At 41.9% G+C, this 15,539-nt stretch overlaps 1 protein-coding gene across 2 annotated transcripts in view; it reads right to left on the reverse strand.

The window, feature by feature from the left end:
- Positions 1-15,539, reverse strand: part of PNPLA8 (patatin like phospholipase domain containing 8) — a 43,661-nt gene that overhangs the window by 15,013 nt on the left and 13,109 nt on the right. For both annotated transcript variants that reach the window (XM_063134021.1, XM_063134020.1), the window contains exons 5-8: positions 13,207-13,301; positions 11,579-11,750; positions 9,600-9,657; positions 6,243-6,437 (exon numbers count right to left, since the gene is read on the reverse strand). In XM_063134021.1, coding sequence (XP_062990091.1) covers positions 6,243-6,437; positions 9,600-9,657; positions 11,579-11,750; positions 13,207-13,301 — 520 coding nt within the window. The remainder of the gene's footprint in view (positions 1-6,242; positions 6,438-9,599; positions 9,658-11,578; positions 11,751-13,206; positions 13,302-15,539) is intronic.

A 15,539-nucleotide genomic window follows, 5' to 3' on the forward strand; every position in this document is an offset into this window, starting at 1 on the left:
CTTTGGGTTGAAACCTGTTGTCCCTTTTGTTGTCCTCCATAGCACACAAAAAGGCGTTGTGATTTACAAAAAGTCTTTGTCCTTGACAGATAGAAAGAGAGAGCCCTTCTAACGTCTAAGGAGTGAAGTGTGGTTTCCAGTGCTGAGGAGGGTGAAGGGAAGAAAGCTGGTAGAGAGATATCCTGATTGAGATGGAAAGAGGAAACCACCTTTGGCAAGAATGTTGGATCGGGTCGTAGGACCACCTTGTCATGGTGGAAAATCAGGTAAGGAGGGTCGATCCGAAGAGCACATAATTCTGAGGCTCTGCGAGCTGATGTTATGGCTACAAGAAAGGCTACTTTGAGGGTTAGTAGCTGAATGTTAGCTGTTGCAAGAGGTTCGAATGGTTTGGATGATAAGGCTTTTAATATAACAGATAGGCTCCATTGAGGGATAATGGAGCGTATTGGTGGAATCATGTTCTTCATGCCTTTCATGAAGCGTTTTGTTAAAGGGTGAGAGAAAACAGTGAAGCCATGGACTGTATTGTGGGAGGCAGAGATGGCTGCTAGGTAGACACGAAGGGAAGAGTATTTGAGGCCTTTTTCAAATAGAGAGTAGAGGAATTGTAGAATAATTGAAATCGGAGCAGAGGTTGGATTGGATGTTTTGCTGAGTGCGAATTTGGAGAAGGCATCCCATTTACGGGAATAGGATCGTTGAGTGTTTGGTTTACGTGTAGAGTGTAGTACGGATAGGATGTTCTGAAGAAGTTCTGGCTCTAGATTTGATGTCGGATTCTCCATGCTGTTAGTTGGAGTGTTTGGATGTCTGGCTGAAGGATGTGTCCAGGTTCTTTGGTGATCAGATTCTGATGTTTGGGCAGCCTGATGTATTCCTCCTGGGATAGTTTGAGTAGAGGAGTGAACCAAGGCTGCCTGGGCCACCAAGGTACAATGAGGATAGCGTTGGAATTGTCCCTCATCAATTTGGCTATAACTCTCTGTAGAAGTGGTATGGGTGGGAATAGGTATAGTAGGGGTCCCGACCAATTGAACTGGAACGCATCTCCCATGGAAGAGCATCCGATACCTGCTCTTGTGCAGAAGTGAGTGCAAATGGCACTGATGGGAGAGGCAAAGAGGTCTATGACTGGTTTGCCCCAGAGGCGAAAGATGTTGTTTAGGGCAGTCTGTTATAGTTGCCAGTCGTGGTCGCCGATAAAATGTCAGCTGAGGTTGTCGGCTAGAGCATTGTCCTGACCCGCAATATGAAAGGCTGAGAGGACGAAGCCTAGAGTAATGGTGTGTTGGAATATATCTAAGGTTAGCTCGATCAAGTCCATCGAGCGTGTTCCGCCTTCCTTGTTGATGTGCCACACCACGGACATATTGTCCATGAGTATGAGGACGTTGTGGCCTGCAAGGATGTGCTGAAAGGAAATGATTGCCTTTTTTACTGCTAGGAGCTCTAGCACATTGATGTGCTTTTTCTTGTCTGTGTGGCTCCAGAGGCCTTGAGCTTTGAATTGTCTGCAATGTGCTCTCCATCCTAGCTGTGAGGCGTCTGTGATGACTGTTCTCGAGGGGATGGGTGTCGCGAAGTCCATGCCCTTTGTAATATTGTCTTTGACTGTCCACCAGTTGAGGGACTGGCGGATGTGAAGTGGTATGTATAGTATGCAACGATGGGCATCTGTCGTGTTGTCGAAGTTTTGTAAGAGCCAAAGTTGGAGTGGTCTCATATGGAGACGTGCCCAGGGGACCACGTATACAGTGGCCACCATCAGTCCTAGTAATCTTTGAATTTTGAAGGCCGACACTGCCCTGTGATGGCAAAGGGATCGAGCAAGGAGTATTAGTGTGGTAGCTCTGTCCGGAGGAAGGAAAGCTTTGTTTACTGTGGAGTCTAGGATTGCTCCTAGGAATTTGATGCGTTAGGTAGGTTGAAGGGTGGATTTTTGCTCGTTGATGCAGAGGCCGAGGGACTTAAGTAGGTTGATCGTGGTAGTAGTATTTTTTAATGCTGTTGAATGGGATTTGGCTACAAGGAGCCAATCGTCCAGGTATGGATAGATTTCTATGCCTAGGGTTCTGAGGAAGGTGCATACGGGAGACACGCACTTGGTGAAGACCCTGGGGGCCGTTGCTAGTCCAAAAGGAAGAACTTGGAATTGGAAAATCTGATCTCCTATCATAAAGCGGAGGAAGTGATGTTGTTTTTGATCTATGGATATGTGAAAGTATGCGTCCTTGAGGTCTACGGCTGTAAACCAGGAGTCTTGTTGGAGCAGAGGAAGAATGGCTGCTAGGGTGGTCATTCGGAATTTTGTTGTTATGACAGAGAAATTGAGGTCCCTTAAATCTAAGATGGGGCGCAGCCCTCCGTCCTTTTTTGGAACAGAGAAGTAACGTGAGTAGAATCCGTTGTTGATGTTGTGCTATTGTACGCGTCTCCCTTTCTTAGTAATGGGGTAGTTTCCTGTATAAGATGGGGGGAGGGTTGGGTGCTTTTTATGATTCCGAGTGGCGGAAGACTGGAGAAGGTGATCCTGTAGCCTTGAGAAATGATGCGTAGAACCCAGGTGTCGGTAGTGATGTGGTTCCAGGTATGAAGATGAGGAGAGAGGATGTTTCCGAATATGGGTGAATGAGGGGACCTGTTCGGCGAGTCAAAGACGGCGTTTGGAAGTGGTATCAGACTTGTTCTTGGGTTGTCTGAAGCGGTTGGGGAATTGTTGCCTCTTATATTGAGCCTGTGGTTGATACCTGAGAGTGCGGTCTTGTTGTTGTGCAATGGCACGAGTGTAAGTGTTAGGTTGGTTGCGAAACCAGTGTTTGGTGCGAAAGGAGGGTTGGTGAGACTGTCCTATGCCCATCTTTTTCGCTGTGTTTCTCGCCTTTTGTATATTGTCCATTGCCTCATCTGTAGTGGAATTGAAAAGGCCATTTCCATCAAATGGTAAGTCTTCAATGCGTGTGCGTGTTTCTTGAGGCAGACCGGCAGAACGAAGCCATGCATGTCTTCTTAGGGCAACGGCTGCTATCATAGCCTTAGAAGCGCAGTCGGTGGCATGACGGGCTGTATTAATTTCTTGTCTGGAGAGCCTCATGGCTTCCGTGTAGAAAACTTGAGCTAGGTCTTTCTGCTCATCAGGTAAGTATTTACAGACAGATGACATCTTTTCCCATAAAAACAATTGGTAGCGCGCCATGGTGGCTTGGTAATTGGCTACACGTAGAGAAAGAGCGGTGGAAGAGTAGATTCTTCGTCCGAAGAGATCAAGTCTGCGGCCCTCCTTGTCAACTGGGGCAGAGTGTCTTTTTTGGGTTCGACCCTGTGAAGCTTCAACTATAATGGAGCTGGGTTTAGGGTGATTAAATAAGAAGGGTGCCTCTGCTTCTTGAATCTTGTACATAGATTCATATCTTTTAGCGGTAGCGGGCATGGATGATGGCATTTTCCAAGATTGTTGAGCAGTCTGGAGTAGTGTAGGTAAATAAGGTATAGCTACGGGTGTAGAAGCCTCAGAAGAAACTGCATCAAAAACAGATCTACTAATTTCTCTTTAGGTTGCGACATTTTGATCCCGAGTGAAAGAGCAATACGTTGCACTTGTTCGCTGAACTGGGCCATATCCTCAGAGGGAGAAGATCTTTCTGGGGGAGAGACCAGGTCCGTGGGAGACGGAATGGATGGAGGAACCAAGGAGTCTGAGTCAGAGTCATATTCATCATCTGACTGCAGGTGGTGCTGTTGAGGCTCGGCATCGATATGGGTGGCTGTAGAGGAGAGCGCTGTTGCAGAGATGTGCAACGGTTGCTGCATTGGAACCGAGGTGAGAGCTAAAGAGGTATGTCTCGTAGAGTGTAAGTTAGCTGGAGGAGCAGCATCCTCAGGAGGAGGGTGAGAGAGCGAAGCCGAAGGAGGCTATCGGTATCGAGGGTAGGCAGGGTATCCTTGTCTAGTGTAAAAGTATTCACGTTCTCTATGAACTCTCCAGTCTTCCCAATGAGGAGGTTGGAAAGGGGGGAGGGAGCATTCGGAGGCTCTATCATAGTCTCTTAAAGGGGAACGTGATCTATGAGTCTGGTGTGTGGGTACCGATGGTCGGTACTGAGAGACGGTTGAGTGCATCGAGTTAGGTGAGTCATCTCGGTATCGAGGAGACTGACGGTATCGTAGCTCCTCATCTGCATTGGGAGGCTGCAATGTTTGTCAGTGTCAAGGAGGGTTCGCAACCGACGGAGCCGGAAGTATAGGGGAGTCCCTGATTTCCCCATCGGAGATGGACGGTATTGGTACCGAGTCATCAGCCGGTATGGAGATTATCCGGATAGATGGGGAGATCGGTATCGGAGTGTTCGGTACCGAAGCTCTTGGTGTCAATGGGGATCGCATTGGAGGGCTAGGTATCGGGGAGTTTGGTACCGATGGTGGAAGAAGAGTTGCATTTTTGGCCAAATGCTTAGATTTTTTTCTTTTTCTTCCTCAAATCCTCATTCCCTGGATTATCATTACGCCTCTTAGCTGGTTTTTTAGCCATAGGAGGAGGCAAAGCACGGCTGGGAGCCAGCTCCTGGATGAGGCCTCAGGAGGTGAATAGGGCAGTGATTCCATAGCGTGGCGGCTGGAATGAGTCGAAGTGGGTGCGGGAGGATCTACCACCGCTAATGCCCTCTCCCAGAGTGTTGCTCTTAGGCGATCAGCTCGGTTTCGACGAGCTTGCCTGGAAAACGTGAGGCAAAATCCGCAGGATTCAACTTTATGGGACTCACCCAAACAGAGTAGGCAGAGAGAATGCCTGTCCGTAGAAGAAATCTTCTGAACACAATTTGAGCACTTTTTGAATAAGGCGTTTTGTGCCATAGGCAGTATAGGAAAACGAAAGTAAAAGAGAGAAATATATAACAATTTTTTAAAAAAATATAGGAAAGAGATGAAAAGGAGAAGGAGAAGAAGAGAGAGAAGGAGTGGAGCGAGTTCTCAGCAAAGGTAGGTAAATAGCAAATATAATAAGCGAAGTCTCACGGAGCTGTTAGCTCTGTAGTGGTCAAAAGGAACTGGGGAGCTTGGGCGGGAACCCTCGAGCATGCTCAGTGGATGGTGGGGGAGGGGTTCCCGCCAGAAAGTTCTCAGCTTGTAAAGTCTCCGGAACTAGCTCTGTGCAGGCACAAAGCCCATATGTGTGATGCACAGAGACCACGAAGAAGAACAGTTGTTTCCTCCAAAATTTGAAAGAAATACATGATATACCAAGCCATAGCTTGAGTAAAAAGTCCAAATGTGTCCATTTTCAGCACATTTTACCTTGCTGTGGCAATTTATTAGATCATTTTGAAACTGTGCATGATTGTAGACCTCATCAGGTAGATTATAAATGCCACGATGCAATTATTAACTCTACAGCTGTCTTTTTTTTTTTTTAAGCAACAGAGGTTTGATTTTTATAATGCTAGAACAATTTCTTGTTCTGCTATTCACCTTAACTAAAAGGGCACTCTAAGGGCTACTTTAAATATTTGTTTCCTTCAGTGTAGAGGGGGAAACAGCATATAGAAATATAGTTTCCAAGTCCTTCCATAATAGAAATGCATTACTTGTAGCAAATTAGCAATACTTGAAGCAGCCCTAAGATTCTCAATACTGTTACACATCAAAGCACTGGTATACTTTATAACTGGTTCATTAGGCAGGCGGAAGAAGCAAAGACAATGAATTTTTAATGCCACAGATCAAAGGGTTCATGCATCCAGTAGAAACAATGATTAACATCAGCATGCAATCCTCAAAGTCGACTCCCTGCCATTAAGGTTTGTCAACGTTAACTTGAAACATGCAGAACTTTAATAGAGATCATAGTATTGCAACACCTTTATAATCTGTTTAAAGAAATCCACAAAATCAGAGGGCCCTTTGAACTACTGAAGCCCATACGGCAGTATGAACACAGACGAGTACTCCATTGTGTGAATTCCTGGCAAGGAGTCATGGCCAATCCTGGCTCCCTTGTGTACACAACCCTATTACACACAAAAATACGGTATTTATTATTTAAATCTAAATAAATTATATCTTATGTAAATATAAAACATGTCTGTGTCATGTGAAGTGATACACACTCTTGTTGGATATTATTTACCATTAGTGCCCAAATTTACAACCTCATTTAACTCAACCATGCTCAATTGATCAACTTTCTCTACATTTCACTATTCACATGGAAGTCATATTTTTTATACTAAAACATTATAACTAACCTGATGAAGTTCATTATCCAATACATACTCCTGGAAGTAGCCTGGCGCAGCAGATGACGCTCTGATAGCTTGCCATAGTTTATACTGGCAACCTCCAAGATAGTGAGACTTGACTCCAGGGAGGTGATTGTAATTTCTAAATACAAAAGCTTTGAGTGGTGTCCCTCTGCTTACAATGGTGCTTATAGCAGCCACCTAATAAAACAGGAAACAAAACACTGAAACTTATCTAATAGCAGCATTGTTTTCTACAAGTTCAATGGTTAGAAATGGGATGCATGCCATTCACTTTTGTAGGCCACACTTAGCATTTCCTTCAGATGAAAAAAATATCTGACACAAAATATTACTGTCTACATAAAATTAAAGGAATATCAGTGCATAATAAAAATCACCACTATTACCACTTTTAATAGACAAGGAGAGAAGTCTAGGATAATTTCATGGTGTTTAGATATTCTTGTCCAACCTCTTCATAAGCAAGAAATGATTCACATCTAGAAATGTTTATAATGCTTAAAAACCACAGATTTTTAAAGGAGAAATACAGGGTGGACTGAAAATTAAAACACTAAATAACTTTACTAAATGTAATATGCTTTCTAGATTACTCAAAATCATAATGCACACTTAGCAATTAATATTCTTGTAGTCACTTTGAATGACAAGAATATGAAGAAATCATTCATGGTATTTTAGCAAGTAGTTGGCTGGATTGGTAGTATTGGACCCATGTACTCATGAGAATTAGCATTGGGTCCATGCACAAGTGGTTCATTCACAAGTAAGATATTGATTGGTTCACCCTTTTGCCCAATCCTGAACATTTAAGGGCCGAAGGGGGGAAAAAAAGCAGGGGTGGGGGGAAGCCTGGGTATCTTCTCTTTGGTTCTGTTTCTGCTACTCTTGCTTTCATCCACACCTGCCATAAATGTCTGCTTGTAAGACACAAACATGCTTCTACAATTTGCTTTTCTGCCAGATTTAGAAATATATTTTTATATTTTAAATTCCAAGTCATCAGATTTTCTAGTTTTTTTAAAAAAGTTTATTGACTGGGTTCGCATGACACGCCAGCCCATTGTGGGTAACAAGCCATGGTGGGTTGTTGTATTGTGCAAACCCAGACTGATTCCTGCAGGATGGCTAGTGCATAGGCAACAAGCAAAACAACCCATGGCTTGTCCTAGGAGTTGTTCAACCCATGATGGGTTGGCATGTCGTCTAAACCCAGCCAATCACGGGTTGCAGACATTGGCGAGTGAGACGCTTGGCAAGAAACCCCTACAGATCTTGTTGAGTTACCTCACCCATGAACAAGTAACAGCCCCACCAATGGTGCCCAAGCTGGTGGCTGTCACTTGTTCATTACCCCTTAAAACACACACACACACACACACACACACACACACACACTCTTTAGGCTGGCATTTGTGTATAATAGACCAAAAAGGTTTTCGGCTCCAGTAATGTGTGCAAACCCTGGGGAACATCCTGCTAAGGGAGTAATCTGCACCCCTTTTCACCACCTATCGACTGTAAAGGGCTGTAAATTCACCTTACATACAGTCCCCTCTGATCAGTTATCTTGCATGTTTGACAGCTGAAACATACAATGTACCAGACAAGGCAAGCCTATCTATTTTGGACAGTCAGAGTTGCCCAGTCATAGTTACCGTGGTAACTAGGGCCATGGTTACCATAGCAAGGGGGACTTGGTGGCAAACAAGATGATTCTGTTGCCAAGTCTCCTGGGATACCTGCTGGTACTGGCAGAGGGACAGAGGGGGAAGGAGTTAGAGAACAATCCACAATGAACCAAATTGTCTGTCAGGCTCACTGTGGGTTGTTAAGATGACAACCCACACCATGTAGCTTATTTCACAGGGTGGGTTGTCATATCATGTGAACTCAGCAATTAACTACATGAATGTGCTGATGAACCCAAAAGTCTTTGCAACAACCTATACATTTAAATACTGTTTTGCTACATGCTGATGGTTAACAGTGATGGACCCAGAAAGTTGTGCTGTGAGACTAATCCTATGACCACTAGCTTTGGGGATACTCAGGGTTCTCTCATCTTCTATGCTGTTTAGCATCTACTTGAAACCTCTAGAAGTCATTGTGACGTTTGAGCTGAAGTGTCATCAGCATGCAGACCACATGCAGTTCTATTTCTTTTCCATCTTCCTGCCCCAGGAAACAGTGGGGACATTGAACTAGTGTGTAGACACAGTTTCAGGATGGATGAGGGCAAACAAACTGAAGCTTAATTCAGATAATATGAAAGTACGGTGGATGGGGAAACCTGGAGGTGCGCAACCAGTTTGGGATGGGGATGCATTATCCCTGAAAGAACAAGTTCACAGCTTAAATTTCTCCTGGCTTTGGCACTGTCGACAGAAGCAGAGCTATCATCAGTGGTCAGAAATGCTTCTTCTCACCTTAGCCTGATTTACCAGCTAGAGCAAGGAGATCATGCCAGACATTCATGCCCAGGTTATGATTAGACTATTGTAATGTGCTCTCCATGGGGCTGACTTTGAAGACAGTCCACAAGCTTCAAAACAATAACAACACACCAAGCCAGTGGCTTGTGGTGACTGATACAATATAGTTATCTGCCTACAATATAGGTATCAGGTTCACTGGCTGCCAATTTCTTCCCAGGACCTATTTAAAGTGCTGGTAGTTGCCTTTAAAGCCCTAAACAGTTTGGGACCAAATTATCTGAAGTACTGCTTACACATGTATAAGCCTGCCCAGGCCTTAATATCAGCCTCTGAGGTCCTAGGTAGCCAAGCATTAGAGATAGGAATTTTTGAGGGGGGCTCCATATTTATAAAACTCCCTGCCTAGGAAAGTGCTTGTGGTCCCAGTGCTGACTATTACACAGGCCCTGCACACTTTTTTATTCCAAAAAGCTTTTAATTGATTCTTTTAGTTGTGTTTTATTTATACCGCCTTTCTGATAACACTGCTTAATTCCTGTTGTTGTAACACTTTTAGATATTGTAGTGTTTTACAGATTATGGTTTTACAATCTGTGGTAAGTTACAATGAACTGTTTGCTTTTAAAAAGCCGTGAGCTGTCTTTGGAGAGTTACTCTCTGAACGGTGGCCTATAAACATCAAGACAAATAAAATAAACGGAAGTACCCCAAAATCACCAAAGTAACAATAGCCAAACTAAGTACTAGGCTACTGAAATAGGGGAACTGAACAATTGAGGAAATTTGCTTTTAACAGAAGTGTGTGTGTGTGAGAGAGAGAGAGTTGATATAAATATTGTGTATGACACGATTATCTAACCCACTTTCAGTATATTTTAAAAGAATAATAAGGTACACTTACCTTAGGGCATCTGGGATTTCTTGCTGTTTCAATCATAATATTTAATCCCATTCGCTCTCTAAACAAACAAGAGAAATTACGTATGTTATTATTTCTGAGCATGCTGTCTCTCCTTGTTCTTTCATACTGTAAAGAAATACAGTTGTTTTCTGCACCCACTTCTCTAGCTGGATGAGGATCAATATGTACAAATATGTTCTGTGTGCTTGTTGACAATACAGAGCCCAATTCAGAAGCTTACATGTGCGCACACACAAACAGAGCATCCCAATAACAGAATGCAGCATCTTTGAATTCTGCATTATTTCTACAACCAATGGTTACAACAATTGATGAATAATGAAAACTAAATCTTATCTGTCAACAGTTTAAGTTACATCTTTTTAAACTTATTTATAATGGCTATTGATAAAAATATTTAATTCCTTTAATAACCAATGTTCTTTGTTTTTGGAAATTACTTCAGTAAAATGACTACCTCCTTCCATTTTTGTTTCTTTTTGGCCAACTGATGAATAGCAACCACATAAGAAGATAGTTGCATAAGGCTTATTACGCAAGATCTATCAGACTGATTTTGCTCATTTTTGTTTTAAACTGAAGCTTGATCAGCGAAGAAGTATAGAAAATTTTGAAAGTTCGAAAAAGTTCAAAGATTGAGCTTTAATAGCAGTTAAATTCCTCTGTGCCAAACAGGCCAGTCAGCCCCTGCATCAGCAGAATGACAGACAGCTCTGCTTGGTCAATCAGTGTGGCACAAAGGCGGGCCCTAAGCGCAGCCATGCAGTTAGGCTATTGCCACCAGCAGGGAGGGGAAAGGGGGTGGAGGCAGCCAATCATGGCATGCGAGGGAGGGGCGAGGCAAATTTTGGAGGGGGGATTCACTATTCATGAGTCACATTGGTATTATTCAGCAACCAGGATGATCAGGGGTCTGGAAACAAAGCCCTATGAAGAGAGACTGAAAGAACTGGGCATGTTTAGCCTGGAGAAGAGAAGATTGAGGGGAGACATGATAGCACTCTTCAAATACTTAAAAGGTTGTCACACAGAGGAGGGCCAGGATCTCTTCTCGATCCTCCCAGAGTGCAGGACACGGAATAACGGGCTCAAGTTAAAGGAAGCCAGATTCCAGCTGGACAGTAGGAAAAACTTCCTGACTGTTAGAGCAGTACAACAATGGAATCAGTAACCTAGGGAGGTTGTGGGCTCTCCCACACTAGAGGCATTCAAGAGGCAGCTGGACTACCATCTGTCAGGGATGCTTTAGGGTGGATTCCTGCACTGAGCAAGGGGTTGGACTCGATGGCCTTGTAGGCCCCTTCCAACTCTGCTATTCTATGATTCTATGAGGCTGTCTGTGGTGAGGACCCTAAGGGGCAAAAAAGCAGTAGTCCCCATGGCAACATAGGCTTTACACTAGTACTTAAGATGAGTGCACATTGTAGCATTTTATTTTAGCATTTTTTTTTAAAGACAAAATTGTTCAGGTGATTTATTTATTACATTTATATACTGCCCCACAGCCGAAGCTCTCTGGGCGGTTTATAAGTGATTTGGAGTGACACTAATGAATTACAATTAATAACATTATGGAGCAGTTGGGCATATATTTAGAAAATAGATCTCAATTTATTAAATAACTCAATTAATTCCCCAGTAACAAAAAAGGATAACATTAAAAGGCTTTCAAATACTTGAGCAGCCTGAACACAAAGAGTTATCTGAAGAATTTGCTATAGTGCACCCACGCAACAACTCTAAAAATAGGTGTTACCATTTGTATTTGCAATTTCCATCACTGAAATGTAAATATAATGTCATTTTGTGGAGCTGTGCTGACATGGCTACAGTGACACAAATCCTTAAAGTTAACATGATGTGGAACAAAGATCTGTTACAGCTCTATTTTATACTTTGATATATCCTGAAGGAAGAAAATTGGCAAAGACTTAGATATCCTGATAAGTTTAACTTACTTAAGAATAGTCTCCCAGATTTCGCTATCATAAAATGCATGGCTCCAGCCCATTTTAACTGTCCCAACAATGACATTTTGCTTGAACACATCAGTTCCTAATTTGCGATAAAGTTCTTCACACTCATCCAGGGGGATATGGAATAACCCCAACATAAATGCTAGTATAGCACCTGAAAACAAGAAAAATATTTATACATTTGAAACATGGCATTTTATATGATCACCACCTAATGAATCCGTATAGCAACCTTCTCCAACCCAGTGCCCACCAGGTGTGTTAGATACACCACCCAGCATAGTGATTATGGGAGCTGTAGTCAAACACATCTAAAAGAAACCAGTTTGAGGACAGCTGCTTTATAGTATTCCTGTCATTTTTGTTAAAGTCTGAATAGACAAGATTATTATTTTCAATGCTAACACTATAAACCAGATTTTTGTCAGACAAGTTGTTAGGAGCCTGGAGAAAACAGAAAAGCTTAGAAACTGAGTGATAAATGCTAATGTGCAGTTTATGTAGCATTCATTTATAGCACCACCTAGTGTTCATGAAAACAGCAGGACCCTGAAATAGTCAATTGTCTGGTGTACACCAGAACTAATTTTAGGAACATGATCAGTTCTGTAAGATGTGCAGGATCCATGCCAGTACAGTACTGTTCTTCTAAACAGCACTCTTCCTATACTGCAAAATTCTTAAAATTTCTACTTGAATTGGTGTATGCAGCTAGGGTACACACTGGGGCACCCAGTTATGTACACATTGCATTAAAAGACTGGCTACTTATTAGCTACTGAGCTATGTTCAAGATTTTGTTTTTGACTTCAAAAGCCCTGAATAACTTGGGATCAGTATTCCTAGCAGTCTGCCTTCTGCTATATATGCCCAGCCACCTAGCTGACTTTTCAGAACTTCATAAGAGGCCTTGTTGGCCGCTCTGTGACCAACAGAATGTCACCATGTAACATCACAGGAGTGGGCCTTCTCAGTAGTGGCATCCACCCTTCGGAACCCCCTCCACCACACAGTTCAGAAGGTGGAAAATGTGGTGAGTTTTAAGCACTTTCTGAAAACGTACTTGTTTATGTAAACTTTCCCTGGTTTGTAATTGATTACAACACAGCTGTTTCATTGTTTCTTTTTATTTGTTTGTTTAAATTATAACTGTTTAATGATGTGCATACATAGGAAACTGCCTTATACTGACTCAGACCACTGGTCCAGCTAGCCAAGTATTGTCAACACTGACTGGCAACAGCTCTCCAGGGTTTCAGACAGGATTCTTCCCTAGCCCTACCTGAGATGCTGGGACCTTCTGCATGCAGAGCACGGGCTCTATCACACTGAGCTACAGTCCCTCCCTCACACACACACACACACACACACACACGAGAACACATATAATTATCACCACTTTTTATGTTTATATGTAAACTGCTTAAAGATATTATATTAAGTTTAATATAATTAATAATATATAAATAATAATGTCTGTGGGGGAAGGGCATTGCACAGGTTACTGTTTAAAACACAGGAGCACTGCTTGACACACAGGTCTTCTACCCTTGCAGACAGAAAAGTGTTCTGTGTAACATAAACATGACATTCATTTGAGAAATATTTACCTGTACTCACTCCACAAATGTAATCAAAAAGATGATGAATGGGTTTTCCAGTGAGCTCTTCCAGTTTACGAAGAGTCTGAAGGGCCACTAAACCCCTGTAACGTATGAAAAACAAGTCATGTTATGCAAGTTATCATGCATTAAGTTAAAACCAAGTGAGTACATTCATTTATTACTGTTCAAGTCACCACTATATTAGATTTATTTATAACATTTGTATGCTGCCCCATAACAAAGTTTTCTGGGCAGCTTCCAAAAACAAATTTAAATTCAAACAAAACCATGAAATCAAAAGCAACATGAAGTACTACAGCAAAACAAAACTCACAGCAGCCCCAAAATTAAACTGATTCAAAGTTTTATAGTTTGAAGTGTTGAAAGGAACCCCAATAGTAAAGATATATCTAGCTTTAGGCATCATCCATTTTTGTACCATGAAAACAAAACACCATATTCATGCTTTAAGAAGTTCTTCCTAACAAATAATAGGAAAGGACAATATAGGCTTATAATGCTTCAAAAAATGGATAGGCAATTTCTGTACTGTAGGATTAGAATTATTTTCTTCCTATATAATTCCCTAATCACTTTCTTGTGCTCTAATTTCCTGCAAGAGAGAATAAGACATTCCCAGCAATGGGAGCCACAGGCCATACAGTTTTGTACAGATCAACTGGGCTCCAGGTTCAAAACACACAAATTACAAACCTGCATCAGTCCTAGGAGCCTGACTGCAGGAAGCACAAAAAACATGTCTTATGATTTAATTGTCATCGTGATAAATCCTGAACTACCCTATTTCTTCAATTCTAAGACGCACTTTTTCCCCCCATATAAACATCTCTAAAAATGGGGTGCGTCTTAGAATCGCGGGTGTGTCTTAGGTTTTTTTTTCTGTTGGTGAAATTAGTGTGCATCTTACAATCGATGACGTCTTACAATCGAAGAAATACGGTACATAACAACCTGGCAATCTTACAATAGAATGCAAGCTTGAGTGTGTGAGAAATAAAAAAAATGAATATGCAATCCTACGCATATGTACTTAGAAGGAAGCCCCACTGTGTTCAATGGGGCTTAGTCTTAGCTGGGTGTACATAGGATTGCTGCCTGATTTACAAATCATGATGTCTTTAGTTAATACCTTCGCCCTGCCATGAACTCATTAGTTACTCTCAGCCTTGGGGCAATACTGACCTACTTTACAACATTGTTGCAAAATTCCAACAAGATAGGAAGCACTTTGAACATCCTAGATCGGCTCTATTTATTTTAGAGAACTGAACTTTTCCCCTCCAAGACGCAACAGTGGATCCAAAGGGTCCTCTCTCGCTCACCTGGATGTCTGACAGAGGAAAGGTGCTTTTGTATCCACCCTGTGGGCAGTACCCAACAACATCATTCTACAAACTCAAAAAACTTGAGAGGAGCTCCACCAACTTTTCTGCTGCGCAAGCAATTCCATATTACGCTTGCACAACCAGCTGCGCAAGTGCAATGCATAACAGGGTACACAACTGCACGTACGCAAATGCAACTTTAGTTGGATCCTCCCTTGCACGTAGTTCAGAACCTAGTTTCTACTAGTGAAACGTCATTTGCACAAGCGGAACGATGTAGTTGGATACTGCAGAGTATCTTATTTTTAATATCATGGTCAAGAGTGTAAATATGCCAGACACTTTGTATTATTTTGTTGTTAAAACCAAGACTTTTGCACTACAAAGGAGTTTATTGCAAGCTTGGAAAAAATAATTTTCTAGTGCACAAATATAAGAAATAAGTACCTTCACAGATAAAAAGTGCAGAGGTCATGAACTGTGCAGAAACTGTAATAATGACATTTGGAGAAAATGTGCTAATAGGAGCTCCAATACGGAAAAAATACCAAGCAAGAAAGCAATTGCTTAGTAAATCAGAAACAAGAATACATTAGCACATACCTTCATGGCTCACTGATTCAAAACAAGACAGAATGGTAGTGATTACAAGTAATTAATGTTTTCAGGCTGCTCTGCAGATTATGAGCAATTAATTGGTTACTGTCAAATTTATGTTATAGTCGACAGTTGGTGAAATTAATCCAAAATGTCCCTATAACTGACAATCTGAGCACTGGACTGAAAGAACTGTGTTAGAACTGTGTTTTACAGGGGAAGTCAGAAGGAAACTATTTATTGAGGAGAATAATCTGAACATCTCCCTTCTAAACTAATTCTGGCTTTTTATTCCAGTATTATTTAGAATGATCTATTAAATGTGACACAATGTCAAAGATTCTTCGAAAATAAGAATTATAACACCTGTTTTGAAGGACATATTAGTGTATCCTT

Source organism: Elgaria multicarinata, chromosome 9 (genome assembly GCF_023053635.1).
Source record: "Elgaria multicarinata webbii isolate HBS135686 ecotype San Diego chromosome 9, rElgMul1.1.pri, whole genome shotgun sequence".
NCBI lineage: Eukaryota > Metazoa > Chordata > Lepidosauria > Squamata > Anguidae > Elgaria > Elgaria multicarinata.